General features: G+C 41.5%; 1 protein-coding gene across 5 annotated transcripts in view; it reads left to right on the top strand.

The window, feature by feature from the left end:
• Positions 1 to 7,983: 7,983 nt before the first annotated feature.
• STAG2 (STAG2 cohesin complex component) overlaps positions 7,984 to 27,683 on the top strand; it is a 182,309-nt gene continuing 162,609 nt past the window's right edge. Inside the window, exons 1-2 of one of the 5 annotated variants that reach the window (XM_048865350.2) lie at positions 7,984 to 8,241; positions 26,467 to 26,571. In XM_048865350.2, coding sequence (XP_048721307.1) covers positions 26,567 to 26,571 — 5 coding nt within the window. In that variant the 5' untranslated portion in view covers positions 7,984 to 8,241; positions 26,467 to 26,566. Of the gene's footprint in view, positions 8,242 to 8,634; positions 8,670 to 26,466; positions 26,572 to 27,683 lie in introns of those variants that run through there. The other 4 variants (XM_048865353.2, XM_075132528.1, XM_048865351.2 and 1 more) reach the window with 4 other exon arrangements.

The raw sequence follows: 27,683 nt of genomic DNA, 5'->3' as shown, positions 1-27,683 counted from the left end.
AGAATTCACAGGTTTACAAGTCCTTGTCATGTAAATACCAGAATCAAAAGAATAATCATTACAACAGTGAACTTATGTTTAAAGAGATGTTATGCAGAAATACAGTAGTCAAATCTCTCTACTTAATGCAGTGTTACCATACTACAGAGTATTATAACACCTATGATATGTTGTTTTTAGTGATTTTATTACATTGAATGAAATCTCTGATTACACATTTTTAACAGACCAGGCATGTTTATCAAAAGTTAATATTCAAAAAAACTGGACAGGTATTCTCATGTTTTTGAAGGTGAATATACTTTGTCCAAGTACTGAATAGAAGGTAACCAATATCTAAGTATCTATTTGTCCTCTGTCTGTTTTTCTGGCTGCGTAATTGGTATGTTTGTTTTTATGGAAAAATTATCTCCCGTATTTTTTAACTAAAAATGAAATTTCTAAAAACTTATTTTTGAAAAAAGGGCAATTTTTTTTCATTGAAAAAAGGTTGACCAACTGTAGTGAGTAAGAGAACTTTAGCAGCTGTGTTTTGGACAGACAGGAGAGGGCTATGGCGGCCATCAGGGAGGCTAGACATAAGGAGACTGCAGTAGTCAAGATGGAAGATTTTCAGGGCTTGGACAACTTCTTTTAGCCAGTGGGACAGAGAAGAAAAATCATATTGTGGCAGTAGAATGTTGGTATGTCTGAATGTGAGAAAAGGAAAGTCTAGGGTGACACTTCAGGTTGTGAGCCTGGACTCATATTGAAAAATAAAAAATACCAGTGTTTCTCTGGTATTTACTTTTTAAAGGTACAGAAGGTGAATTCCTGGTCCTGTTGAAATCAATGCGAATTTTGCCACTGACCTCAAATGTAGCCAGGATTTCCCAATAGTCTCTTCCCTGTGCAACATTTGTTAATTCCTTGCAAGAAATATGTGCAAGTTACTGCTATGACATGCATTGCTGAGCTACCTTTCAACTCTCCTTTGGCATCTGTGACAAAGCTCTGTCCTTGTCTCCGAAGGGTCCCATGTTTCCTGGCGGATTTCACTAGCCTCAGAGGCTCACTGTGACACTCCACATAACCCTGCTCTCTCTAGAGACAAGGGTCACAGTCTACTGAGCCATTTTCATCATAAGCCAGCAAGGGAGGTGAGGAGAAGTTATCCTTCCTTGCACAGTCTCTGTTGTCTCCCAGTTTCAGTGATTAATCAGGGGGCAAAGGTGGGGGGAGGAAGGGGAGCCCGGGCCCATCCTCTACTCTGGGCTCCAGCCCAGGGACCCTAATAGTATCAGCTATGGTAGCTGACCTTTTAGAAACATAACATGTACAATTCCCTGGGCTACTTCCCCCACAGCAGCCCTCACTTCCTCAAGCTCCAGGGCCTCCTTCCTTGTGCCTGATAAGGTGTGTACTACTCAGCCTGTCTAACAGCACTTCATCCCACAGCTCCTGACATGCACACCCACCTGACTAACTGGGAGGCTTTTAACTAGTTTCAGCCAGCCCCTGATTGGCTTCAGGTATCCCAATCAACCTAGCCTTCTCCCTGCCTTCTGGAAAGTTCTTAATTGGCCCCAGGTGTCATAACTGACCTGGAGCAGCTGCCATTTCACTTATCCTGGTACCAGGGATTTGTTTAGCCTGGAGCTAATATATCCATCTCCCACTACTTTTCCATAGCCATCTGGCCTTGTCCCGTCACACATCTTAATAGATATTGATTTATTCAGAGCAGACTATTTGTATGTTTCAGAATTTTGGGACAGATGCCCATTCCTTATATGCTGTGTATTTATCAGTTGATACAAGTGTCTATAGCATACCTCTCTTACATATGACACTAATTAACAAGAAGTAGCTGGGATAATGGTCACTCTGTATGTTTCCATTACCGTATTTGTTCTTTTAAGGAATGAATATACAAGTAATAGAATTTGAATATTCAGTATGTATCCCAAAATATTTATTTTATCATTTGAAAATACACTGTTTTTTCGATAGATGTTATTTACCATGTTCCATCAGTGATCTTGGTGATGTACAAACCATACAGGAATACACTGTGCCTGCCCCAAGAGCCACCAACACAAAATAATTCAGATGTAGTTCACCAGATGAAGTCATATTTCAAAGGTCAGTAAAATTATTTTCTTATGTTATTTTAAGGGCTGTTGATTAATCACAGTTAACTCACGCAATTAACTCAAAAATTAATAAAAAGAAAAAGGAGTACTTGTGGCACCTTAGAGACTAACCAATTTATTTGAGCATAAGCTTTCATCGGATGATGAAGTGAGCTGTAGCTCACGAAAGCTTATGCTCAAATAAATTTAAGGTGCCACAAGTACTCCTTTTCTTTTTGCGAATACAGACTAACACGGCTGTTACTGTGAAACCTGTCAAAAATTAATCACGATTTAAAAAGTTAATTTATTTTAGATAGTAACACTCTGTGGATAAGTCCAGAATCTTTATGATTTGTTATTTGAGTATTAATGTCTTATGACACAACAGTGTTAACTTTAACATTTATTATTTTTCATATTGCTTAGAATGATGCATAGATTGAATTGTCTTAATCTTTGTCAATGCTGATGATAGATATTGCATTTTTAAAATTAACAGTAGCATGATCCACTCCATGCTCTTTGATATATTTGTCATACTTATTTATCAAAATAAGCAAAGACTTTTTAAAAAGTACAAAAGATCCGACTAGCTAGGATAATATTTAGGGCTGTCGATTAATCGCAGTTAACTCACATGATTAACCCTCCAAAATTAATTGTGATTAATCTCACTGTTAAACTATAGAATACCAATTGAAATTTATTAAATATTTATGGATGTTTTTGTACATTTTCAAATATATCTATGTCAATTATGACACAGAATACAAAGAGTACAGTGCTCACTTTATCATTTTTACAGTGCAAATATTTGTAATAAAAAATAATATAAAGAAACAGTATTTTTCAATTCATCTCATAGAAGTATTGTAGTGCAATCTCTTTATCATGAAAGTGCAAGTTACAAATGTAGGTTTTTTGGTGAAAAAACTGCACTAAAAACAAAACAATGTAAAACTTTAGAACCTACAAGTCCACTCAGTCCGACTTCTCATTCAGCCAATCATGGAGAGAAACAAGTTTGTTTACATTTACAGGAGATAATGCTGCCCACTTTTAATTACGTAACCTGAAAGTGAGATCAGGCATTCGCATGGCACTGATGTAGCTAGTGTTGCAAGATATTTACGTGCCAGATGCACTAAAGATTCATATGCCTCTTCATGCTTTGGCGATTGTTCTAGAGGACATGCTTCCATGCTGATGACTCTTGTTAAAAAAATAATGCATGAATTACATTTGTGACTGAACTCCTTGGCGGAAAATTGTATGTCTCCTGCTGTTTTACCCACATTTTGCCATATATAACATGTTATAGCACTCTTGGATGATGACCCAGCACGTGTTCGTTTTAAGAACACATTCACCGCAAATTTGACAAAATGCGAAGAAGATACCAATGTGAAACTTCTAAAGGTAGCAACAGCACTCAAGCCAAGATTTAAGAACCTGAAGTGCCTTTCAAAATCTGATAAGGGCGAGGTGTGGAGCATGCTTTCAGAAGTCTTAAAAAAACAACACTCTGATGCGAAAACTACAGAACCCAAACCACCAAAAAAGAAAATCAACCTTCTGCTGGTGGCATCTGACTCCGATGATGACAATGAACATGTGTTGGTCGCACTGCTTTGGATCATATTGAGCAGAACCCGTCATCAGCATGTCCTCTAGAATTGTGGTTAAAGCATCAAAAGACATATGAATCTTTAGCGCATCTGGCATGTAAATATCTTGTGACGCCCAGCTAAAACAATACAATGCCAAACGCCTGTTCTTGCTTTCAGGTGACACTGTAAACAAGAAACAGGCAGGATTATCTTCTGCAAATGTAAACAAACGTGTTTGTCTGAGCAATTGGCTGAACAAGAAGTAGGACTGATTGTACTTGTGGGCTCTAAAGTTTTACATTGTTTTATTTTTGAATGCAAGTTTTTTTGTATATAATTCTACATTTGTAAGTTCAACTTTCATGTAAAGAGATTGTACTACAGTACTTGTATTAGGTGAACTGAAAAATACTATTTCTTTTGGTTTTTACAGTACAAATATTTTAAATAAAAAAATAAAGTGAACACTGTACACTTTGTATTGTGTTGTAATTGAAATCAATGCATTTGAAAATGTAGAAAACATCCCAAAATATTTAAATAAATGGGATTCTATTGTTTAATTGCACGATTACATTTTTTAATTGCTTGACAGTCCTACTTATTTTATATAAAATGCTTACATTGGTAGATTATTGTTGTCTACAATTTACAATTGGAAAGAAAAGACAAACAGATGGAATAGACTTGATACTAGCAGAAGTTAATATATCTAACACTAAGTTCCACCACCAGAAGATGACAAATGGTGTTGCTGTCAGCAACACCTAATTCTTACTAACATTAGTTACTAGAGTTGCCTAATACTGTACTTGTAAGAGCTTCTTGCATCTAATATTAGTAGCACTACTTATGATTCACAGTGGCGGCATGCCATACTATTCCAGGAGACCAAAAATCATTTGATGTTAGAGTGATATTGCTCAAGTAGGGTGCAATCCTGCAAACTCAAAGCTTGAAAGGGAACTGGTTGAAATTCAGAACTACTTTTCCTCTCAATATAATTAGCTTTTCTAATCTCTGATAACCAACCAACTTGTTCCCTGTTATTGTGGATTAACAGCAGTTTCAGGACTCCCCACCCAATATTTGTAGAACCCCTTTCTGTAGCACTCTTGGACTCTATGATTTTGGTAAAAAGAACAGAATAATATAACCAGTCTTAAGATTAGTGATGGTTAATATGTAAGTATTACCTGAACATTTTTTATCATCTATATGTGACTTTGGGCTTTAAAACTTTTACAGGAGAGCCTGCAAGAAAGCTTTCAGAAGGGCTATCTCCTTCAGAGCCTAAGAGCAACAACTTAATTTCAACTGAAACCACTCTTAGCAATGAACAAAAAATAACAAATTTTGAGGAAGACTGATTTTAACCAGAACAAATGTCACCAACATCATCAGACAAGTCCAGAGTTCTCCAGACAGGTCCAATGAGAGCGAAACTAACATATATGCACATTGTATGCAATTGTAAACATCTGTGCAAAATACAACAAAATCCTTCATTAAATATAATGAGAATCTTGGAACAGTTTTTAAAAGGTAATTTAAGATAACACAGTTCTGCCTGTGGCTAGCCTAAAGAACAAGATGACACTTGAGGGCATTAAAAAGAATGTAAATTGATAATCCAGTCCCATTAATGAAAAACAATGTGACATTTGTGTGTCAGTTAAAACATTTTTCTCACATTGAGCAGTAACTTAATTTTCTAATTAGTGTACCTTTTGGGAAGTAAGAGGGGAAATTGGATACTAGTGTTTATATACAGAATTTTGTGCTTTAGTGTTTTGTGACATTGGTATGATACACACTCTCAAGATTTCTTATTCCAGTCAATTCTGTCACTGCCACTTTGAATGAAACAAACAGCTGACCTTGTTACCAGTGTGCACAGCCCAGCTTACACAGCACAGGACAGTGCTTATTAGGTCAATAACAATGCCTTACTGACATGGTTTTTACCTGAAAAAAATCACCATTGGGGAGAATTGTTTGTTTTTGGACAAGTTTGTTTCCCTTCCAAAATGCTTTTCCTGGTTGATTACAGAACTGTTTGCCCCAAGGGAGCGAATTCTCTGCCTAAAGCACTCACCAGGGGAGCATGCTGAGGCTCTGTTGCCACTAGCCTGCTGAGCAGTCTCTCCCTGCACAAGACGGAGCAGCAGTGTCTGACACAACCGCCTCACATTGGGGAGAGGTTTTCACCCCACATTCCTCACCCCACTTGTGTGAGATCCCTTATGCAGGGCCGAATTAACCTTTTGTGGGCCCTCATGGGGAACGATTGTAAAAGACAGGAGATTGACACAGAAGTTGTCTTTGACATAGCACACAGCGGCACAGGCTTTATTTACAAAATGTACAAGTTTAAGTTGAAGATGGCTGCCAATAGGGTACTACCAATAATAGCCCTAGGGCAAAAGGAATACACACAAGTGTACATAAAATAAATTATTAAAAAAATACAAAATAAAGCACAGTAAAAACAGCTAACAAAAGTCAAAGCTGGCCAAAACACCAGCCATGTGCTGCACCCCTAAAAAGGAACCTTCACACTCTCTCACCCTTCACATTTCTCATATGAATACCAGGGCTTGAATTAAATTTTTGTATGAAAGTGGGGCAGATTTAAAACATTTTAAAAATAAAAAGTATGAAAAACTTTAATATATTTTATTTACAGCATCATTCATACTAGCTTTGCTTGTCCTTTCCTGCAGGCAGAGGTACAAAAACCTAGGACCAGAACCAGCTGTGTCACCCAAAGACTGGGCCAACCCTCCAAATCGGACCAGGCCAACATCCCTCCCCAGAATGACCTCCCAAACCAGACCCACATCCCTTCCCAGAACGACCCTCCCCCCTCCCTTCCCCACCAGAACTGGACCATACCCACATCCCTCCCCAGACCAAAACCCACAAACTAGACTAGATCCCCTTCCAGCCTGAATCGGATCAGAGCCCTCTATGAACCGACTCCTCTAGACCTAAATCTCCCCATTGCCTACCAGAACATGGCTCCTCTCAAACCTCTATTCCTCAACTGGACCCCTCACCCCGTTCCAGGAGAAGGGTGGAGGGAGGGGGCACAGCCATGGCAGCAGCTCCTGGGGGAGGGACTTGGAGTCATGATCTGCATCCCACAGCCACAAAGTGGAGCCCAGTGCCTGAGGGAGCTGTGCCCTGGATAGCAGAACTCAGGCCCCGCAGAGCAGCACCCCCAGGACTTGGGGTGCGGCTACCTGAGGCCAGGGAGTTCTGGCACAGTCCCCTCCCTCCTGGCTGCAGTGTGGCAACTCCAGCTACTTTGCTGAGCCAGATGCAGTATTGGGGGGCAACTGCTGTGTGGCATCTGCAGGCAGCTCCATAGGCCTGCCCGAGCCTGAGTGCTGGCCCCCCCTAGGCTCGCCCCGTACATGGAAACGGAGGGTTTATAAGCCCTCTCTGAGTGTGAGGCCCAGCACCACTGTAAAACCGGTAGGTCCCTCATGTGACCACGGTTTTAGCACAGTCCTCTGGGTCTGAGCAGAGCTGGGAAACTTGAAGGACCGGCCACAGCCATGCCCCACACCGGCTGGGCTGTCCTCGCCAGGGCCCACAGAGTAGCATGTGTTTGCTGAGTCCCTGCTGGGTGGGTTGAGCCAGGCAGTGCCCTGAGGGTGGCTGATGGGTAGCGGTGAGAGCCACTGAATCAAACTGCAAACTCTGTATGATGGAAACCAGTTCAAGCCAGGGGGTGTGGTGGGGCAGCACCACCGGTTCCAGCACTTCCGCTGGGGACCCTTCCTCCCTAGGTTAGGCCCTGGCTACCTGAGGCAACAAACAGACCTCGCTGTGCCTCGCGCTAAACTCAGGCAGCAACTTCGGCTCCCTTACCCGAGCGAGCGCCTCCCCCCAGGGGCTGGGCCCAGTTGTCTCCACCCTCCCTCCGCTGCGCTGGCGGGCCGCGGCCCCAAGCCCTGGTGTCCTTCCTTCCCACGCTCCGAGCCCAGGCTCCCCGCAAGCCGTAGGTGCGCCCACCCTCAGGCGCCCCGCGCACAGCTCGAGCACCCCCCAAGGCCGCGCTGACCCACATCTACCCGCGCTGAGCGCGTGCCCAGCCCCGCCCCGGGCTGGGTGACTGGGGGCTGGGGTGAGACAGGCAGGGCCGGGCATGCGCGCCACCTTGTTTACCCGCTCGCAGCCTGGCGGGGAGGGGAGCGCAGCAGCCTCCCCGGCCCGGCCGGCAGATGTCGCCCCACGCCCAGGATAGCCGGCCTCGCTCAGTGGCCGCCAGGTGGCGCCTGCGCCCTCCATTCGCTTGCGAGCCGCCGAGCAGCGAACACCCCAAACAATCCCCAGCGCCGCCGCCAAATTAAATAACCTGCCCGCTCCTACCGCCGTTTGTAAACCCCTCCGCTGCGGAGCTTCCGCGCCGGGCGCACGCATCCCGCAACCGGGCCGGGGGGGGGGCAGGGACGGAGCCGCGGGTTTGGGCCTCCGAGCTGCCTGCGCCGACACTGGGCAAGGTAAGTTAGAAAATGGCGGCGAAGCTTCTGGAAGTTTGGAGGGGGGACTCGGGGGCCGTGTGCGGCGATAGGGCGAGGTCAGGCCGGGGCCCTCGGGGACGGAGCGGGGCGCCGGGCCGGTTGGCCACAGGACTTACAGTGCAGCCAAGATGGAGGACGCGGGGCCGCGCCGAGAAAACACTCCAGCCCCCTCGCTCCCCCACCCCCTCTTCCCAGCGCTCCTCGGCGGGGAGGGGGAGAGAGAGGGCTCCGAAAGCGGCCTCGCTGCCCGCCCGCCCTAGGGGAGCCCCCTTCCTTCTCCCCCTCCTCAGCCACAGGCGGTCCGGGCCCAGCGCTCCGCGAGCTAAAATGGAGAACCTCCTCTTCCTCCTCCCCCTTCTCCAGAGCCGAGCAGGGGCTGCTGGCAAGATGGAGGACTCGGGCATTGTGTGTGTGTGTGCGCGGGGAGAGCCGGGCCGGGCAGGTCTGCTCGAGGGGAGGGGAATGGAGCCGCCGCGGGGCGAGGGGGAGCCCTGCTCGATGCCCAGCTCGGGGACGGCAGCGCACCGAGGGGCGGCCCGGCGCGCACGAGAAAATGGTGGGGCGGCCACTTCTGCCCCGGGGTCGTGCGTCTTGGAGAGTGGCTGGGGTAGTGGCTTCCGTGCCTGATAGCCCCCCCCCCAACAACTGGGGGGGCATGCCCCCCAGCGACTGGTACCCCCAACTGACCCCCCCGGGGGCCGGCCCCCTCCCTGCACGCACTTTGGGGAGGAATGGAGGAAGCGCTGTTTCCCCTTTCGGACAGGAATGAAGCCGTGGGGTCTGACCTCCTCCCGCCCCGAAGGAGTTGAGGAGGGAGCGAGCAGGGCCTGTGCGGAGTGAGTCTCGGGAAGCGGGGCCCCTGTGCTCCCTTTCCCCATCACTTGTTCGAGGGCTTGCCCGCCCCCCGCAGGAGATTTTGGGGGCAGTTTCAGTTCAGTTTTGGAAAAGAAGGGCCATTGCAAACTTGTCCCGGGGGCGCTTGGTGTTGGGAGCCGCGTGTTGCTGGAGCCCTGCTGGGCCTGAGCCGGCTATGATGGGGGAGGGGAAGAGAAGGAGGAAGAAAGCTGATTACAGGGGGTTTTGGCGCCACTTTTGTTTTAGACAGCTTTGCCCAGAGCCCCCTCCTTCTCGATATGCACACTGAACTGAGCTGAACCCTGCCCAGGTAGGAGGAAGCAGCTTTCCCAGCTTTTTTGCTTTCTGGACTCTCTTGGGTACACGCATGCAGACGTCTTTAGGGACTCGTTGGCAGAGATGAGTGAGGCGGGGTGGAAGGGCAGGGTACGGTGGCATCAAGTTAGTTCCGCTGAACTTGGAAGCTTGTTTTCATATTCCTTTAGATCAACGTAAACACAACGCTTGTTTCTGGTATATATGTGTGTGGTGATGCTGGTGCCCTCGCTGTCTGTGTGGTCTGCTCCTTGCTTCCTTCTCCAAGTAGTGGTGTTGTAGGGGATGCTTGCTTTCTCTGAAAATACCTGGGACGACTGGCTGGTTGATTCCTCCCCCGGTCCAGCAGTGGCAATTGTATGGCTGTTTTTCTTTTTTCGAATCAATTACTTTGTGTTCCTACAAGATTATGCATTAAGCTGTTACAAACTTTTCTGTAAGAGTTGCGGAAAGATTTAATTCCCAGTTTTTAATGGCTTCCTGGCTGTTCGGGTTTAAAACTCTTCTATTTCCCCTTTCAGCTTTGTAAACACAGATGATGGCTTGTTCAGGGGGTGTTGCCTCCCCTTGTGCTCCCTGCAGCCACACCCTGTGTTCGTGTTTTTGGACCTGGTCTCATTAGCAGCGTGATCTGGTGACTCAGCCCTTCTTTCTGTCCCCTGTCAGGTGTAGGGTTGAGACAAGAGGTTCCTTTGCCCTGTGAGGCTGTAAGGAGGGGTTCCTGGAGGTAGCCTGGAGCAGTTCAAAACCTTGCTTTTCCCTGTCGTCGTCGTTTTCCTTCAGGGGAGGAGGGGCTGTGTCAGCGCCGTGGCTCTTAACAGGGGTGGGGAGTCGGGTTACCGAAGTGCGTCACACACCGCTCTAATGGGGCCTGCTGGAGAGCTGGTTGTGTTTGTTCATGTCCTCGGAGCACTCACCCGCCTCCCCTTTCTCATTCTTCCCATTGGTCATCTGCACACGGAGAAGGAGGTGGCCTGCTTGCTCTCCCCTGGGGCGAGAGTACACTACAGCGGGTTTAATGAACTTGGGCTCTAGGCCTCACAAACACAAGCTGATGTGCGGCACAGCAAAGCGTTCAGCTCTGTAGCTACATTAGAAAGTATGGGCTCAGAGCTGGTGCTGTTTGCAATATGTCTGAAGTGCACACAGTTGAGAAATCTAGGAAGAATGTGCTTCATTAAATAAACTTCGTGTTCGTGCTTTGGATCCCTAAAATGTTGATACAGTTGATACCATATACTAATAGAAATTAGAACTGGAAAACTCCTCTTAGGTCCACTCCCTGGAGGCCAGTGCTGGATTGTTCTTTACACCACCTACTTGAGTGTTTTGTCCAGTCTTGTTTTAAAAGATTGGTGACTGGGTCTTCCATCCCTTCCCTTAATAGATTATTCCACAATATAATAGACTTAATTGTTACAGAATCTTATTAATATTCATCCTAAAATTTTCCATTGTTCAGTTTCATCCTACTCCTAATTTTACCCTTGGTCCAGCAGAAAGTTATTTCTTTAAAGTTCTCCTTAACCTGAATGCCTTTCATTCTTTTTGGAATTCTTTCCCAGTGATATACCTCAATATCAGAAAAAGTATCTGGAACTGTGCATAGTATTGTGTGTAGTCTCGGTGGTGTATTGATGATGATTAACGCTTGTAGTGTTTTACAAGCACTAACTGACTTTCATGCTAGTCCTGTGACATAGTTTATTTCCCTGTGATTGTACAGATAACTGTCATGATACTCTGCTGGGGAATCATAATACCACTTAATACTTTTTTTTTCGGGGGGGGGGGTGTCGTCAACAATTAGTGTATGTCTGTGGAGGCTGTTGGTGTAAGTATTTTGGAGTAGTAACGACGGCATAACCCTGTAGTGTGTAAACGAAGCCTACACTGACAAATGGGGGTTTTCCGTGGGTGTAGGAACACTACTCTGAACAAAGTTTGCTCTGGTCAGTGTAGCTTTCGTTCATCAATATGACTGTGTACATTGGGACTTAGTTCAGCATAGGTATGTTGATCAGAAATGTGTGGTTTTCACACTCCTGTCTGATGTAGCTATGTCAACCGAAATGTAAGTATAGACCAAGCCTCAGTAACAACATTCCTTGCTTCTCTTCCTTAGTCTGAAAATCAAAAATCAAAATCAAAATGCAACTATTTATGATATATCATCCAATAGGTTAGTAGTCAGATTTATCATACTCCACTGCTCGCAGTGCGCACAAGGTTTGGGCTGGTTGTGGTGGTTGAAGACTCGTGGGGATTGTAGACACGCAACTGTTTGGAGGGATAAAACTAAGGTGGAAGCTTCAAAATTGTCATGCCAAAGAGATGACTAGAAATAATTCCTTTTCCTTAACAGATAATTTGTGCTCCCTACCCCCTGTAGCTGTTGAGAGTGGAAACACCAATGTTGTGTGCTGCACATGGTATAAGCATGATTTGGGGAGCTTATGAAGTTGATGCATGCTTTCTTTGTGTTAAATCCAACTCTGTGAGTGCTCTCTGTCCCTTAGTAGTAGGGATTAGGGTCTGAGGCTTATTGATCTGTGTCTACAGGGATCCATCATGAATCCCACTCCACTGTAGTGAGTTTACAAGTAAAATTAAGGATTTTCCAGGCCCAAGTCTAGAGTAGAGTGGTTGAGATTTTTCGCAAAACAGTTTGTTGGAAAATGCTGAGTAATCAAAACTAATTTTTGGAGAGGGAGAATGTTTCTTTCCATAAAACTGAAGCATTTGTCAGGAAGGCTTCTCAGCTTCACTCAAAAATTACATCCTGACCCTATGTGTACACCATGTGTGCTACTGCTGCAGAGCTATGGTGCTATAGCTGACTGCTTTAGTACTGTAGTGTAGATGCTTTCTACAGCAACAGAAGGGGTTGTTTTGTTGACTTAGCTTCATCTTCACCAGGAGTTAGGTCAGCATAACTACAGCACTCGGGGTGTAAATTTTTCAGCTTTGCTGCCTTAACTTTAAATGTAGATCAAGCTGGAGAGAGTGAGACCTCACCCATCCCCCAGAATAGCTAATAGCCCAGTAATTAGGATGCTAACTGAGTGGGAGACCCAGGTTCAAGTTGCTGCTCTGCCCGATTCAAAGGAATTTGAACCTGGGTCTCCCAAATGAGTGCCCCAACTGTGGATTATTGGCTATTTTGGGGCAGGTGTCTCAATTTTCAATGATCATTTTTAAAAGTTCTTGGTTTTCTCCCAGTGTTGAATGAGAAAATATTTTGAAATCTCAAGGTTTTGTGGGACAGGAAAACTGTTTCCTTCCCAGCTCTAGTCTAGAGTAGTGACCAGGGGACCACTCTGCTAATGCTCAGGGACCAAGCAGGGGTTCCCATAAGAATTCCTGAACTCACAGACACCTGCTCACACTGTGCACTGGGGGCAGGGTTTGGGCTGTAGACAGTTGAAATCTGTTTCAGGCTATCTACAGATTCAGGAAGACAACACGGCATACACTGTTCATGTTCAGAAGATTATATTGCAGCTATAAATGACAATTTCAATTCTACAGAAATTAGTGTTGTAAGCCCCATCTCCTTTAAACATCAGGTTAAGTTTGCTACTTGCTGTTTGCAAGTGGAAAGTGGATTTATCAGTTTTGTTTGCTAGGTGTATTCCAGTTGTTTTGCTGTAACTAAGGACACAGTGATGCTTTAAAAGGAATAGTGATATTTGGGAGAACTTACAGGAAAAAAGATGGCTTTTATAATGTTTTATTAAAAATATTGAATGTAACCTCTTGGCAGTGAAAAAGGAATCTATTGATGTTCTGTAAAACCAAAGAACATTCGCTTTTCCAAACATGAAACTTTAGCTAGTTAAATGATTGGCTTAGCTCAACAAGTTCCACAGTGCTTTTTCATAGTTAATCATCTCAGTACAGCTGTGTTCTTATAAATTAAAATATTGAGCTTATTAAATGCAGAAATGCATTTATGTTTAACTTGCAAAAGAGATGTGAAACCATGTAACTCATTAAATGTCATTTTATTTTCTAAGAGTTTCTGTAATACTGTATCTTACAAACATTAGCTGAATCACTTTAAAACTAGTGTAAATAGAAGTTTAGACTGCTTTTATCTATTGGATATTACATGGTAGTTCTATAGTCTCCTATAGAAAATAGCTGTAAGGTGTTACCCTTTTGGAGATAAGTACTCTTATTCATGGAAGAGACTATATTAAACTTGATCAGATTACAAAATATCGATTGTAATATTTTCTGATGTGTCAGAATACATTTTCATTTTTATGTGACTTCTCTTTTAGTCACTATGATTCAGGTGCAGTATGACCTTAAAGAATCATGATAGTTCAGTGTTACTTTCTGTATCAATATTAAGCAAATTTCACAGCATAGTATAAAATTTGACTCTCTGGAAGTTATGCCTGCCCATGCAATGCAATTCTAGTTACATGAGTCCATAGGAGCTTGTACAATATCCCAGCCTCTGATTTTTTTTTTTTTTTGGCTAAAAAACTCACTTTAAGTTTGTTAAATGTTTTCTTGTCTGTTTTTATTTTTGCCTGTAACATGATGACTTGAATGCTGTACCTGATTCCTTCCAAAAGTTCAGGGGGTATTTTAGGCATCAGTGCACAGAACACTTTTGACTTTGGTGAAAATTGTAAAAAATGAAAGGGGAAAATGGGGGACACACAGAGCCCCTGGCATCTGGTTAGCAGAACCAGCAACTTCAGCCACATCTGTAATTGTCTGTAGATCAAAGAATCTCTTGATGTCAGCCAATAATAAATTCTAGCATAATAACATCCTTCATCTCAGCCCTGCTCATCCTCCTAATGCAGTTTTAAATGTTGACAACATGAAAAACGTCTGTCCCAGACAGAAAGAAAACAAATTGAGATGAGGGAAATGGGAGCACACAGAGAGCCCCTGGCAGGGGTGGGGGCACACACCCTTGCTGGTGGGGATGAAGACAGGGGAACCCTAGTATGGTGGGGGGGGGGGGGAAGAAAGGGAACCATAGTAAGAGGGAAAGGGTACATGGGGAACACAGAGACCCTGATGTGATGGAGTGGGGAAAGGGGTATGTGCACATAGAGCCCCTGCCGTGGTGGGGAAGGGGGGAAAGAGGCAGCACGCAGAACCACAGAACAGGGGATAATGTGGTATGCTAGTATGGGGTGAAGGGAGCACACAGAGCCCTGTCATAAGGGGAAGGGGGGACAGTGACATGGCATAGGGGGAATGGAGGGAGGACATTTAGAACCCCTGAAATGAGGGGCAGAGGGTAAGGAGGGATTGCAGAGAATCCTTAAAAAAGAAGGGAATGGGAGAGTAGCACACAGGGAGCTCCTTGGAAGCAGTGGAGGAATGCAGGGAGTCCCTGGTGTGTGCGGTATACTTGGTCTACAGAAGCAATAGAAAATGCAATCTTCTTGTTGATATTACTGGAGCAGGAGCTATAGTTAAGGTTGCCTAAGTGCTTCTATTCCAAAAGACTCATTTCAGTTGTTTATACCTTTATTAAACTTTTTGGGTACCATTTTCAGAGTCTAAGGATATGTCTATACTACCACTTATGTCAGCAAAATGTATGTTATTCAGGGGTATGACTATATCATCCCCAAGAAACATAAGTTACACTGGCATAAGTGGTAGTGAGCACAGTGCTATATCTGTGGGAGAGCTTCTCCTGCCGACATAGCTACTGCCGCTTTTTGGGGGTGAATTAATTAGGTTGATGAGAGAGCTCTCTCATGTTGGTATAGAGCAGCTACAGGAGAGATCTTACAGCAGCACAACTGCATTTGTACAGCTGCACCACTGTAAGCTCTCTAGTGTAGATGTAGCCTAAGATCTCTCTTACAATCATTTCTCTTCTTGGTTTGTATGTAGTTCGTTTGTCTTTATACAAAGTTTGAACAAAATAATGGCTCATTGGGTACAAAGAGTGAGAGGGGAAAAATACCCTAGCCATTATCTCTATCTGCAGCTTTTTATAAGCTTTAACATCTTTCTAGTTTGGGGGACAGCTTTGAAGCTTGGCCAAACTCGTTACTATCATGTCATTTGCCTTTTGGTGATCTATTTTGATTCCACAGAATTGAGAGTTTAAAACCTACTTTTGCACATGTATGTAATTGTTTTAACTAAAAAAAAGAGTACTAGTGGCACCTTAGAGACTAATTGATGCATCCGTTGAAGTGAGCTGTAGCTCACGAAAGCTCATGCTCAAATAAATTGGTTAGTCTCTAAGGTGCCACTAGTAATCCTTTTCTTTTTGTGAATGCAGACTAACATGGCTTCTACTCTGAAACCTGTTTTAACTAAGTTGATGTTGTGAGTGACTGACATTGGTGGGACCGCTGTTGTAGTGCAGACACTGACAGAGTGATGCCTTACATCAACCTAACTATTGTATAGACCAGGCTGACGGTTTTTAAAAATCTTTTAAGATGCGAGAAATCTTTTGATTTTGGAAGAGTACTTACGAAATAAGGTAGGGTTTTGAAGAAGCCCTGCTTCATTTAGTGTACTGCATCCAAATTTAGGGTCAAGTCCAACTCCTGTTAAAGTCAGTAGGTTTCTGCCATAGCCATTCTCATTGAATATGTATTATGAAAAATTGTTTTGTTCTTGCCTTGTAAATTATTCTATATTATAAAATTTCTTAGTTTTTGTTTTTTAAATAATTGAAATCATACTTTTTTATACTTATCTAATTCAGCATGCAAGTTGGAGGGTGCACAGTGAATGAGGCAGGAATACACTGATAATGTCCTTTGTCCCCATTAATAGCTCATCCCACCAGTACTGTGTGTCAGAGAGAGATGCCAGTAGTACATTGCTGGGAATCGGTACACAAAGGTTACATCAAAAAGCTTTCAAGCAGCTAATGAAGAACTTGAATTTGGAAAGTCAGTGTCACCAATAGTATTCAGATGAATTAAAAGGATATTAGAGTATCAAAGTCAAGCACTTATGGTCAGGTAATGCCAAAAATAAAGATTGCCTGCATAATCTGAACTCCACTCTTCTGCTCCCCTTCCGTTTTGGAAGCATGTGAATATTGAATTTAAAAGACTGTCATGATAGTATTAGATCCTGATGCAGACTCAGGGCCCTAAGGGCTGTATTAGTGGATCCATGATGTGGGCTCAGGACTAATATTCTTGGGGAATCCCCCTTTTTTAAATTAAGTGGCTTTTGGATTGGGAACTGTTATTGAAAGAGCAACTGAAATTGTGTTTCAGGAAGAGAGTGGGTCAAAGGGTCCATGTAATCTAGGGAACCTTAAATGTGTTAGGAAAAACCCATATATCAATACTCAGAAAACTTGATTGATAAACAGGTGCAGTTAGTGCACTAACAACTTGCCTGACACAAACCCATAATAGCAAGGAAATGAAAAGTTAAGCCACCCCTCAGTGCGTACCTTACCATTACCAAAATTGACGTACAACAGATCATGCACAACCATAACTTTGCTCAGTTTTCACCCTTTACTAGATTATTTTCACAAGACGAGAAGTTATGGATGTTAGGCATGGTAACTGGTTGTGTTGGGAGAGAGTATTTTATGAAAGGGTTGTGTGCAGAAGGATGGTTAAGGGAGGAGAAGGGAAGGCTGACCGTAAGAGGGCAGGTTGCGGTGTTTGGTTTGTGGTGTGCAGTGGTTGCGGTAATGATGTGCTTGTGTGTGGAGGACTAGAGGGTATGTACCATTAGGTAGGCTAACTAGTTTTTCTTTCATGGGTTTGGGTTAGATATATTTGATGACACAGTGACAGTAACCGCTTCACAGACTATATTTTTGTGTATTAATTTTCTGTGGTGGTGGTATTACTTAGAAACACAGTGGGGGAATATTTTATCCAGCAGCAGCTGCTTATGAGACCTTCTGTTGTATGATAAAATTTGAGAGAAATGTAGCTCTGCTTGGAAAAGGCTGTATATGTAATTGTGCCCGTCAGCCAGATTTGTATATGTTTGCCCACCCCATCAACCAACCAAGCTTGTATACACAGTGCACAAACATTCATTTATACTACAAAAATTTCTAAAATTGTCCCTAAATCCAGCGTTTTTAAAAAAAAAAATCCTTTTCCTGTTGCACTAGTACTCTTTGGATTCAGCTCTAACAGGTTGTTTTATAGATCAGTCAACAATGAGAGAATTACAGTCAGACCTGAAATCCTGGGGCTTCCTATTAAGAATTTGTAACTAAATTGAAATTTCTAACAGAGTGAAATTTCAAATATATTCGACATCTACTTTAGGAACAAAGCAGAAATTTATGCCTCATTTTAAGCCCATTTTTGGAATGCAACCCCTAAATATGGAGTCACTACAATAGCAACTCCTTAGTTATGGTTCGGTTCATGTTAAAGCAGGGATTCAACCTCTGTTTTGCATGAAGAATATTTTCATCAGATTTATAGCACATAATCTGGGAATGAAGATTGACTTTACTGTGGATGTTCAAAAAAATCTGTTAAAGAGCCTGTTTATAATTATAACAAAGTAATTGAGGTTTATTTTCTGAATCTCATGATTTTTTGACTTTGTGTGAAAACTGGACTGTAGAAAGTATAAAAAAATTTAACATCAGATATTTAGGTGTCTTTCTGGGAATATATCCTTTTTTATGAACAGAAAGCGTGTAGAAAAATAACGGCATATTTGTATACAGTGGCTAGCCAATGGATTGTCTTGCTTGCATGAGTGTGGTTTCACAGAACAGAGCTAAAGGGAGAGAGTGTAGAAAGTCTGACTTGTGTATGGTGGAATATTGGGAAGAGAAATATTGATATTTTGATATGAATCAAATCTCTAAACAAGGGTATATAATTAAAAGTATAACAAAATCTAAGGCTATAAATATCACTTGTATATTTTAACCTACTGACTTTGTTCTTGGGTAACTGACACATTAACAGAATCCTGTAGTATGGTCTTGTATATCATTTATATCTGGGATCTCAAACTCAAATCCCCACGAGGGCCACATGAGGACTAGTACATTGGCCTGTGGGCCGCATCACTGATACCTTTTCATACAAAGATACAAAAGCCTGTGCCCCTGGCCCCGCCCCCACTCGACCCCTTCCATGAGGCCCTACCCCTATTCCAACCCCTTCACCAAATTCCCGCCCTGGCCATGCCTCTTCTCCGCCTCCTCCCTCCTGGAAAGTCCTAAGCGCCACCAAACAGCTGTTTGGCGATGGGAAGCACTGGGAGGTAGGCGGAGGAGCGGGGGCACGGTGTGCTCTGGTGGAAGGCCTGGGGCAGGGGATGAGGGGAGCTTGGCTGCCAGTGGAGTTGGTGCCTCTGGCGGGCTGCAGGAAATAACTCGGGCCACGTGTTTGAGATCCCTGATTTATATCTTTTTGAGATCATTGTAAATTAATGTATCCTGGAATATAAAGTTTGGATTTTATTTGAGTCATTGTTGACAAAAAGAAGTTACCATCTGTATTGCTTGATGAACTTGAAATTGGCTGATTAAGGCTATGTTTAAAGTATTGGGCTTACAGTAGTGCATCTGGGCTGCTCTAAGATTGCTTGTGTAAACTCTCTATGCCGATGGGAGCGAGCTCTCCTGTTGACATAATAAAACCACCTCAATGAGCAGTGGTAGCTAGAAGCTCTTCTGCCAACATAGTGCTGTGTACACCACTACCGTTTATGCCAGCGAAATTTATGTCGCTCAGAGGGGTGTTTTCATACCCCTGAGCAACATAAGTTTTTCCAACATAAGTGGTAGTGCAGACACGGTCTGAATTAGCTTGTTTGTGAATAACGAGGAGTGCACATCAAAAGCCACCTGTAATATTGTAATTTTATTGGCAGTCACATCAGAGGCTGAGGATTTATTAATAATGATACTGCTTGGGAGTTGAGGCTTTTTAAAAAAGAGCTCTGAAAACTTACTATTAATAGAAATTAACTGAAAGCTGTTTGAATTTAGATGACCGCTGTGTTTGCAACCCAGGCATGGCAACCTTGTGCTTGTGCCTGAAAACCAGAAAGTGAAATTGACTGTCTGCTTTCCACTGTACAAAGCAAATGAGGAGCACAGAGGAACCAGCACAAGTGATAAAAAGTAAATTAGATATAGAAAATTGTTTTAATAATCTAGGGTATTAGCATAAATAAACACTTAAAATATTTTTTAACATAATGTCTCTAGCTACTCCTTGATTTGGTAGTGGGAGGAATCTTGCATTGTTACTACTTTTGCTGTAACTTTTTCAATGGATAAGTAAAGACTGTATCTTTTCACTATCTGTAAAACACCACTATCGTCCTAATCCTGTACACACTTATGACTAATTTTACAGTTATCAGTATTCACCAATGAACTTGCAGGAACTACTCTTGTTACAGAAATGTGTATTTGCAAGATTGGGTCCTAACTACCCAATTTTTTTTTTAAATTATATGCATATCTGTACTCCTGATCTGAAGTAAAGCTTTGTTGTTTTACACACCTGCTGTATAAGCAGGAGATACTTCTTAGTTGTGGTGTCTTTGAAATGACTTAAAACTCATCCCTTCTCCTCACCCCCTTTTCTAAAGATGACTCAGGTCTTTATTTTTTCAATAGTGTTTGTTTAAAAAGCTTAATTTAGACACGTTTAAAGGGAAAAAAAGTTTATTTTGGAAAGGATAAAGTGTTACTGAATTTATAGCTACGTGCACTGAAAAATACCTGTTGTCTTGAGTACAGCAAGTGAATGACTTGGGGGATGCACCAGGTAGGGGTATAGAAAGGATTTTTACAAAAGACTTGTCCTTGGTTTTCTTGTTGCCGCTGTCATTTATCATCTTTTCCCCTTTTTGTGGCACTTACCTAGAATGCTATTGTTAATATGCTATAAATAAGATTTCTTTTTTAGACAGATTGCCTGCTTATCTATGCATCAGTGAGATATAAATCAAGTGTTCTTTCAATATTGCTTTTTAAATTAGTTTGTGTAAATAATCAGATAATATTCTCCTATTCCTTTTCATAACTACTCTTATTATTTCCAGAAATCTACAGTTCATTTGCAATTTCGGCAACCAGAAGCGAAGCTGCACTGGTATCTCTGCTGCATCTGTGTTATAGTTCTGTTGCTACTTTTCTGATAAAGGATTGACCCGCCCATTGAAATTGGCCTATGCATATTGATTTACCTACCAAGGAAATGCATTATTAAGGCAGTTGTCTGTGAAAGAGGTGGGAGTTAGTTTTCTTTTTAGTAGCCCATTTTAAGCAACATTTCAGGCTTTCATTTTGATTTGTGCATCTCATAAACACCACATATCTTTCCATTTTATGAGGTGGGTTTCCTTTCATTTTATTTTGATAACTCTTGATATTCCCATCAGTGTTTGTACCCAGCATGTCTATTTTTAAAATACATTGCTCAAGTAAGTATGCACATGTTCTGTATTATTGTACCATGTGACAACATTGAATAGAGTCGAGAAACTAAAGCACCTGTGGCTCAATACCTGAAAATTGTTTAAAAGTGTCAGTTCTTAGAGCCCAAGGTGCTCTGGGTATTTCACTGTCATTTGCCATCTTGTTTTCTCTTCTTAGTTACATTGCTCAACTTCCATTCTGTGCATGGAAGCGAGCATGTAAGTGCCTCAAAGCAGGATCTTGTTAATGCAAAATACATTTTTAAAGCAGTAAACACACGTGGTAAGACAAATTATTATGCATCAGCAGTATTTAAAAATGAACAGAAATTATATTTTGAAAATTCCAACTCAGTAATACTGTGAATAGATAAATACATTTGAGAATAAAATGCATGAAAACCAAACTTTTCCTTCATTTACATGGAAAGATCAGATTTCAGAATTCCTTATTTCCCACTACCACAGGCATCGATGTTTCAGCTTCGTTGCTCAGATTTAGGTGTCTGCTTATGTCTTCAATAGTGGTGGGGGAAATAAAGTACTTTGATCTCAGGACTTGTTAGGGGAGGGAGGGAAGTATTATTTTTTTGGGATTTTTAAATGTGGTATTGATATTTCAACCCTACAAATGTAGGGATCAGTCCTGCTCTCATGGAGGTTTATGTGGGAAGATCCAGTTGATTAAGCAAATATGGATTGGGGCCGTATTCCAAGTAGTTTGGCAATTTAAATATTTTTTACCAAAGCTTTTTAGGTCTTCTGTAAGTAAACTTCATTTGATCTCCAGAATAAAGAACGTAGTGGAGCAGAGCATCCTAAAAAATCAAATAAAAGATGGAGAAGGGAAATGAAATAATGCTAAGGAAGACAGGAAAGAAGGTGTGAGAAATAAGTTACAGAAGTAGATAAGTACCTGTGGATATGCAGTGCACAGTATTGCAGCACTTTCAACTGCGGGCTCTGTTGTGGAATACACTGGCAGTCATCAAAACTGTTAATAGTTGTACCAGTGTGAAATGCACAAAGCTTTTGAATAAATTATGCTTGAAGTGTCCTGAGATGTGGGATGTGTAAGGTAGTAAGATTTCAATAAGCCTGATATGAAGACATCAGGGTAGGGATTGAAAAGTGGTGGAGATAAGGCAGAAATTAAGGATGATTTTTTGCAGGGTGCAGGGAGAAGCTGATGAAGATGGGTTTTTTAATGAGCATGGGAATGAGATGGCGGGAGAAGAGAATAACTTATTTGTTCTTTCATATGACTTCAAAATTGGATGAAATGAGCTGGCACGCAGTGGAGTCTGTGTTTTTGTCTCTTTTCAAGTGCTTCCAGTAATGGGAGAAGAATCCTATGCTAACTTCCACACCAGTGCCATCTGCTGCTGCTCTTGTGCCTGGGCTTAGTTTTCAAAAACTTGGAACTGATGTGTTCTTTGTTATCCTAATTTTATTTGCTGTCCTATAGTTTGATTGCTACACTGAGTGTAATGGGATGTTCTAGAAGCCTGAAGGAATGCTCAGGGTTATGCTGCTGACTCATGCTAGTTTGTGCTGGCAGCAAGACCAGGCAGGTCTTGTCAGCTTCAATCCACCATATGCCCCACTCTGAGTCAGGGGGATTAGGGGGCGAGAGGAGACATTACAGGGAAAAATCCTAGGAGGGAGCTCAAGCCAGGGTTTGGTTTAACTTGAAATTAGGAATAAAAGAATAGGAAGAGGGAAGGTAGAGTGTGCATGTGTGGGTGCTTGTGTGCTGCCCTGTGTTAGGAGAATAGGGATTCAGGCTATTCATAATGTTTGATTATAACCTCATTGGGGCAGAGTTTGTCTTTAAAGTGTCACATGCAAATGGTACTGGGTAACTGAGCATTTTTGGTGGGAGACTGTACTGATATTGTAGGTGACTGTTAGTGGTACTGGTGTAGAACGGACTAAAATTACATGATCCAAATCAGTTTTTCGTTGCTGCTGTTAAAGTGCTTTTGTGGGACTTTCCTGCTTGGAGGAATGCCAAAATGAATATGTGGGAAGCCTTAATACTTATACAGTGCTTTTTACATATTCAAAGCTTTTTGCAAATATTAACTAATCTTTGTTTATGATTTCTGAACCCAATTCTGCTTTTGTAAATGAGGCATAATATGGATCTGATTAAAAATGGCCCACTTTTTTGGAATAACTGTTCACTTTGCCCTTGTAGTTAGAGTAATCGTTTTGATCCTATAAACATTGCATGGCATTTTGTTCTCCTGAAGTTTACTGCAGCATGGAAAATATTGTGTTGAGTGAGAGACAACAATAATCTGCATATGATCTTTGTATTTTAGGATGAAGGCCACTGAAATTTAAATTGAAAGTTGAATACCTTTCTTCCTCCCTTCCTCCTCTTTGCCTTATTGTGGAAAGTGTTCACTCCAAACATAATTCTGAAGCATTTATTAAGTGTCATATTGATTAATTTAAAAATAATTTGTAAATTGAAAGTGAATTTAATTTTTATATATATTTACAGCATGAGGTGTCTTCTATATATATTTTTCTTCATGAGTTTTTAGTGGCATGTGATTTATTGTAGAAGTTGTTTTCAATTAAAGTTGTTCAAGGTAAGTTTAACTAGCATGGTGATCAAAGCGCCAAAAGCCATTAGTCTTATTTACGGTACGGCTCCTGCCAGTGCTAACAACGGGATTTTTTCCCCTAAAGTTCCATAGGCCATTTTGAAACTGTGTCTTGGAATTAGTCTAGTTAAATCACTTCCTGATTTTTCTGTCTTGCTTGTGATTGACTGTAAACTACTGTAGTACTTTAAATAGTGCTGTTCTGCAGCAGTATATTGCTGGTGACTTAAGTTTAAGACCATATGTAATTGCTGGAAATACAAACAGGTTTGCGCATCTCTTCACGAAAGGTTACGGCATTCAGAATGTTTCTCTAGGACTTTAAAAAAAGCAACAAAACAAAACAGGTGTGTGTAGTCAGTAACCTTAACTTTGAATTTCCAGGCTTCCTAACTTTTTTTTTTTTTTTGGGAGAAAACTGCCATGTCTTTTTCTTCCTTCCTCCTCAAGTAATTGTTTAAATGGCAGTTCAATTAAGGTTATAAAGATACCAGTCAGGGTGGATAAAAATTGATGATTTAAAAAAAAAATCAGATTTTAAAATGGTGTTCTTAAAATTTAAATTAACTATAATTTCTTTATTTCAGTTTATTCTGTTAGTTCAGTTCCATGACTAGTTCATTCAAAGTTAAGAAACCAATTGGGAGGTAAGAGTGGGAATCTTCTGTCTTTTGGAAAATAATACATTTGATAACATATATAGTCTCTCCTATAATATATTCTGGGACCAAAAAAAAAGTGTTTAGTTTAATTTACCCTTGGATTAGAATTTTCAACATGTCCATTGATTGGAAGAGGAAAGAAATTGTCTCTAGAGGTGTCAGCTAAAGTCAGAACTTATGGCACCAAAACAGTCTGGCTGAGGATTGTTTTTGCTACTTGTCACTCTACCAAAGAGGAAGAGTAGTTCATCAATTTTAAATTGGTTTATGGATATCAAAATAATAGACAAGAATTTTCTTTCTGTGCTGCTGATCTGGTTATAAACAAGGTAATTTAATACTGAACAAAACTCTAGGTGTGTGGTATGGGTGTTTTTTTTTTTTTTTTTTTTGCACTTCAATTATGTAATAGTGCAAAAACAAAAAACAATCTAAAATACTGGTAGAGAACTGGAAAAAAAATCTCCAAGTGTAAAAACTTAAATATTATCTTCAGCAGCCAAATTTAGATATGCTACTGTACAGGTTTTAAACGCTATTTTTCTTTAAACAGTATCGATCAATCTGAATTTATATTCTGTTGCCATTTGACCATGTTAGTCAAAACAACTTGGATATAAATCTATATGCAATTTTCAAGATTCTTTTATTGCTTTCTTTTATAATTGTCAAATGGTGTTAAACAATAACTATGCCCACAAAGGAAAAACATAGTATTTTCAACATTTCTAATGTAATTAGTTCTGTTTCTGTGGTTTTAAAATATTTAACCGCTCAACGGTGAGGGTGATCTGTAATTGAATAAAGCTAGTTCTTTGTGTTTTTTATCGGAAACAATGGAAATTCTAGTGTGTTTGATACTTAAAAATATCCTTGTTTAACAGTAATGAGTTATAGAATTTAAACATGACTTCTTTTTTTTTAGATCTGCTTGGTAAAATGTACTAGTGTACATTCAGAAAAGTCTTTTTTGCAACAGTGATTTGATCTGAATGTCATTGTATGTACGTTGCTGTAGTAGATGGTATAGGGCAGTGGTCTCCAAACTTTTTTGATCGCGCACCTCTATCAGTAAAAATATTTTGAGCACGCACCCCCATATGTGTATGTATATTTATGTATAAATTCTATACAGTACTACTGTACTAATATATTGTGTAAATTATAAAACATACACAAAATAGAAATTAAAAAATGATGAGATGAAGATGAAATAAACATTTTAAAATTTTTATTTTATTAATGGTACAAAAAACCTTTTTGCTTTCACTAAAAAAAATTAATATTTTCAGTGAGAGCAATGTGATTGAATGTGCTTTATTATTTTTGAAAATCTTGGTTTAACACTTTGTGATACAGCAGGTGCTCACGGTGGGGTGCAGGGTCTGGGAGGGAGTTAAGGTGCGGGAGGGCGCTCAGGGTGGGGGTGTGGGAGGAGGCTCAGGGCTGGGGTAGGCAGGAGGTGCAGAGCACTTACTTGGGGCAGCTCCTGTTTGGTGCAGGGGGTGTGCAGGTGGCTCTGCGCAGCACCACCCCCATGGGCATGATCCTGGGAGCTGCGATTCTGGGAGCTTCCCCCCGCCCCCCCCCGGTAGACAGGGCCCCCCGGAACGCAGGTGGCTTGAGGGCCTTGGTTTGCAGCTCTAAAGCCCCTTTCGGAATGCGGCCCTGAGAGCACGGGCCGGAGGACTCGGGAGGAGCAGGGGCAGCCAGAGAGAAGTGGCACTTTCCCCTTCACAGCGCCACTTTTCTCTGGCCGGCTTTGAAGGGGGAAAGTGCTGCTTCTTTCTGGCCACTGGCTGCGTGGCTGCCCTTGCCTCTCCACAGGCCGGAGGACTCAGGGCCACCCCCTTTCCCCACCTCCCCCGCCCCCCGGCTGTGCTCCTCCTGCCATGCCGCCCTTTTGCTCCGGCGACGGCACTCCTGCTGCACCCCCCAATCGATCATCTCAGGGTGTGCGCACCCCACTTTGGAGACCATTGGTATAAGGAATATTTTTCTTGAATCGCTTGAGGAGTATTGCAATAAGAAGTTGTTAATTGTTGGTATTGTGGTAATACCCAGAGACCCCAGTTGTGATCAGGGTCTCCTTGTGCTAGTTGCTGTTCAAACACATCATGGTGGTCTAAACAGGTGTTTTTGTGCTGATTTAATTTAGCAAAACTGTGTGTAGACAAGTCCATAGTGAAAGATGGCCCCTGCCTCTGAGGAGCAGAAATAGAAGCTGTATTTAAATTTACAGTCTTTCAGTGTATTTATAAAAGCTCTCATATAATGCCTATTTAAAGAAAATTGAAAGAACAGTGAAATGTCTAGATAGTGTTTTCCTAACTTTTTTTTTTTTTGGACAGCTAGTCTTCTGAAGACAAGATGTTACAGCCTGAGAAGGCCCAGAAAAGAGACAAAGACCCAAACTAAGGAGGACAAGAAAAATAGTGAAGAAATCTTAAAATGATGTAGGATTAATGTACTTGAGAAGTATGGTTTTGTATAATCCCATGTTTCACATGTTATGTTTCTAACTGTACATTTTCAGTAATGAAACTTTAATCAAAAACATTTTTTCATTGAGGGGCTTAAATGTTTAAAACTGAACTAGTGATTTTGAAATAAGTATCAGTCAAGTAGTTTTTGTACAGTTATCATACTGGTAACTTTTGGGTTTTGATACATTGTAGCATTGCACCTTTTGTCTAAATGACAAAAAAGAGTCAATAGTTTTGCAGGTGAAAAGAACAATTCACACGACAACAGACTAGTATACTGGACTGTTATAGGATTGGGAAAGTGAAATCTAAAAAAGACCACTTTATTAGGCAATCACCCGTGTTAGGTGAATAGTTCAAATATTAAGTAAAATTTTACTCTTTCATTAGAAGACCACCTAAATAAAGGAATTAATGCAGTTGATCCCTTAGGTAGACATATAAAATAGGTTTCACTGTATAGTGTTCTAGTGCTACTGGAGAATAACAGGCTTGTCACTATCTGAGGTATAATGTAAAATTCCTTCTTATATCCAGGTTGCTCAGTGACAAGAAAGTAGAGTACTCTAACTTTGTCACCAGCTTTTCAAATGATACAAAAGAATCAGACAGTGCGTTGTCTATTTGTACAAGTGCTCCAGAAATGTGCATGGACTGTTTTCTGGGTTTTCTGAGTTCGAAGGAAAAATATAAGCTATCATTTGCAGTTATCATGCTTTGAAAATGAGTTGTTTTTATAGCAGACAGGTTACAATAGTTAGAACATCCATTCAGCTAATGGACAATAAGCAAATTTATTACCATAGCTGTACAAAACCCCCTCTCATTTGAAGTACATTGCACAGATGGCTTCATATTGGAGTAGAATTTCCAGGGTTGGGAAGACAAAAGCTGAGGATAAAGTAAGTGTGCGTGTGTGTGAGAGTGCGCACAGGGGAGGGGATATCACAGGCACATAAAACAAGATAATCCAGTTGAACATGAGAGAAATATAAGATTAGTAGAAAATGGTGAATCTCAATAAAAACTTTCTCTGTGAATAGTCTCAATGAGAAAATGAGATAAATGTGAAAATGCACATG

This window comes from Caretta caretta, chromosome 9, assembly GCF_965140235.1.
Source record: "Caretta caretta isolate rCarCar2 chromosome 9, rCarCar1.hap1, whole genome shotgun sequence".
Classification (NCBI taxonomy): domain Eukaryota; kingdom Metazoa; phylum Chordata; order Testudines; family Cheloniidae; genus Caretta; species Caretta caretta.
Note: the sequence above shows the minus strand (reverse complement) of the source record. Positions and strands in the feature narration are given on the sequence as shown.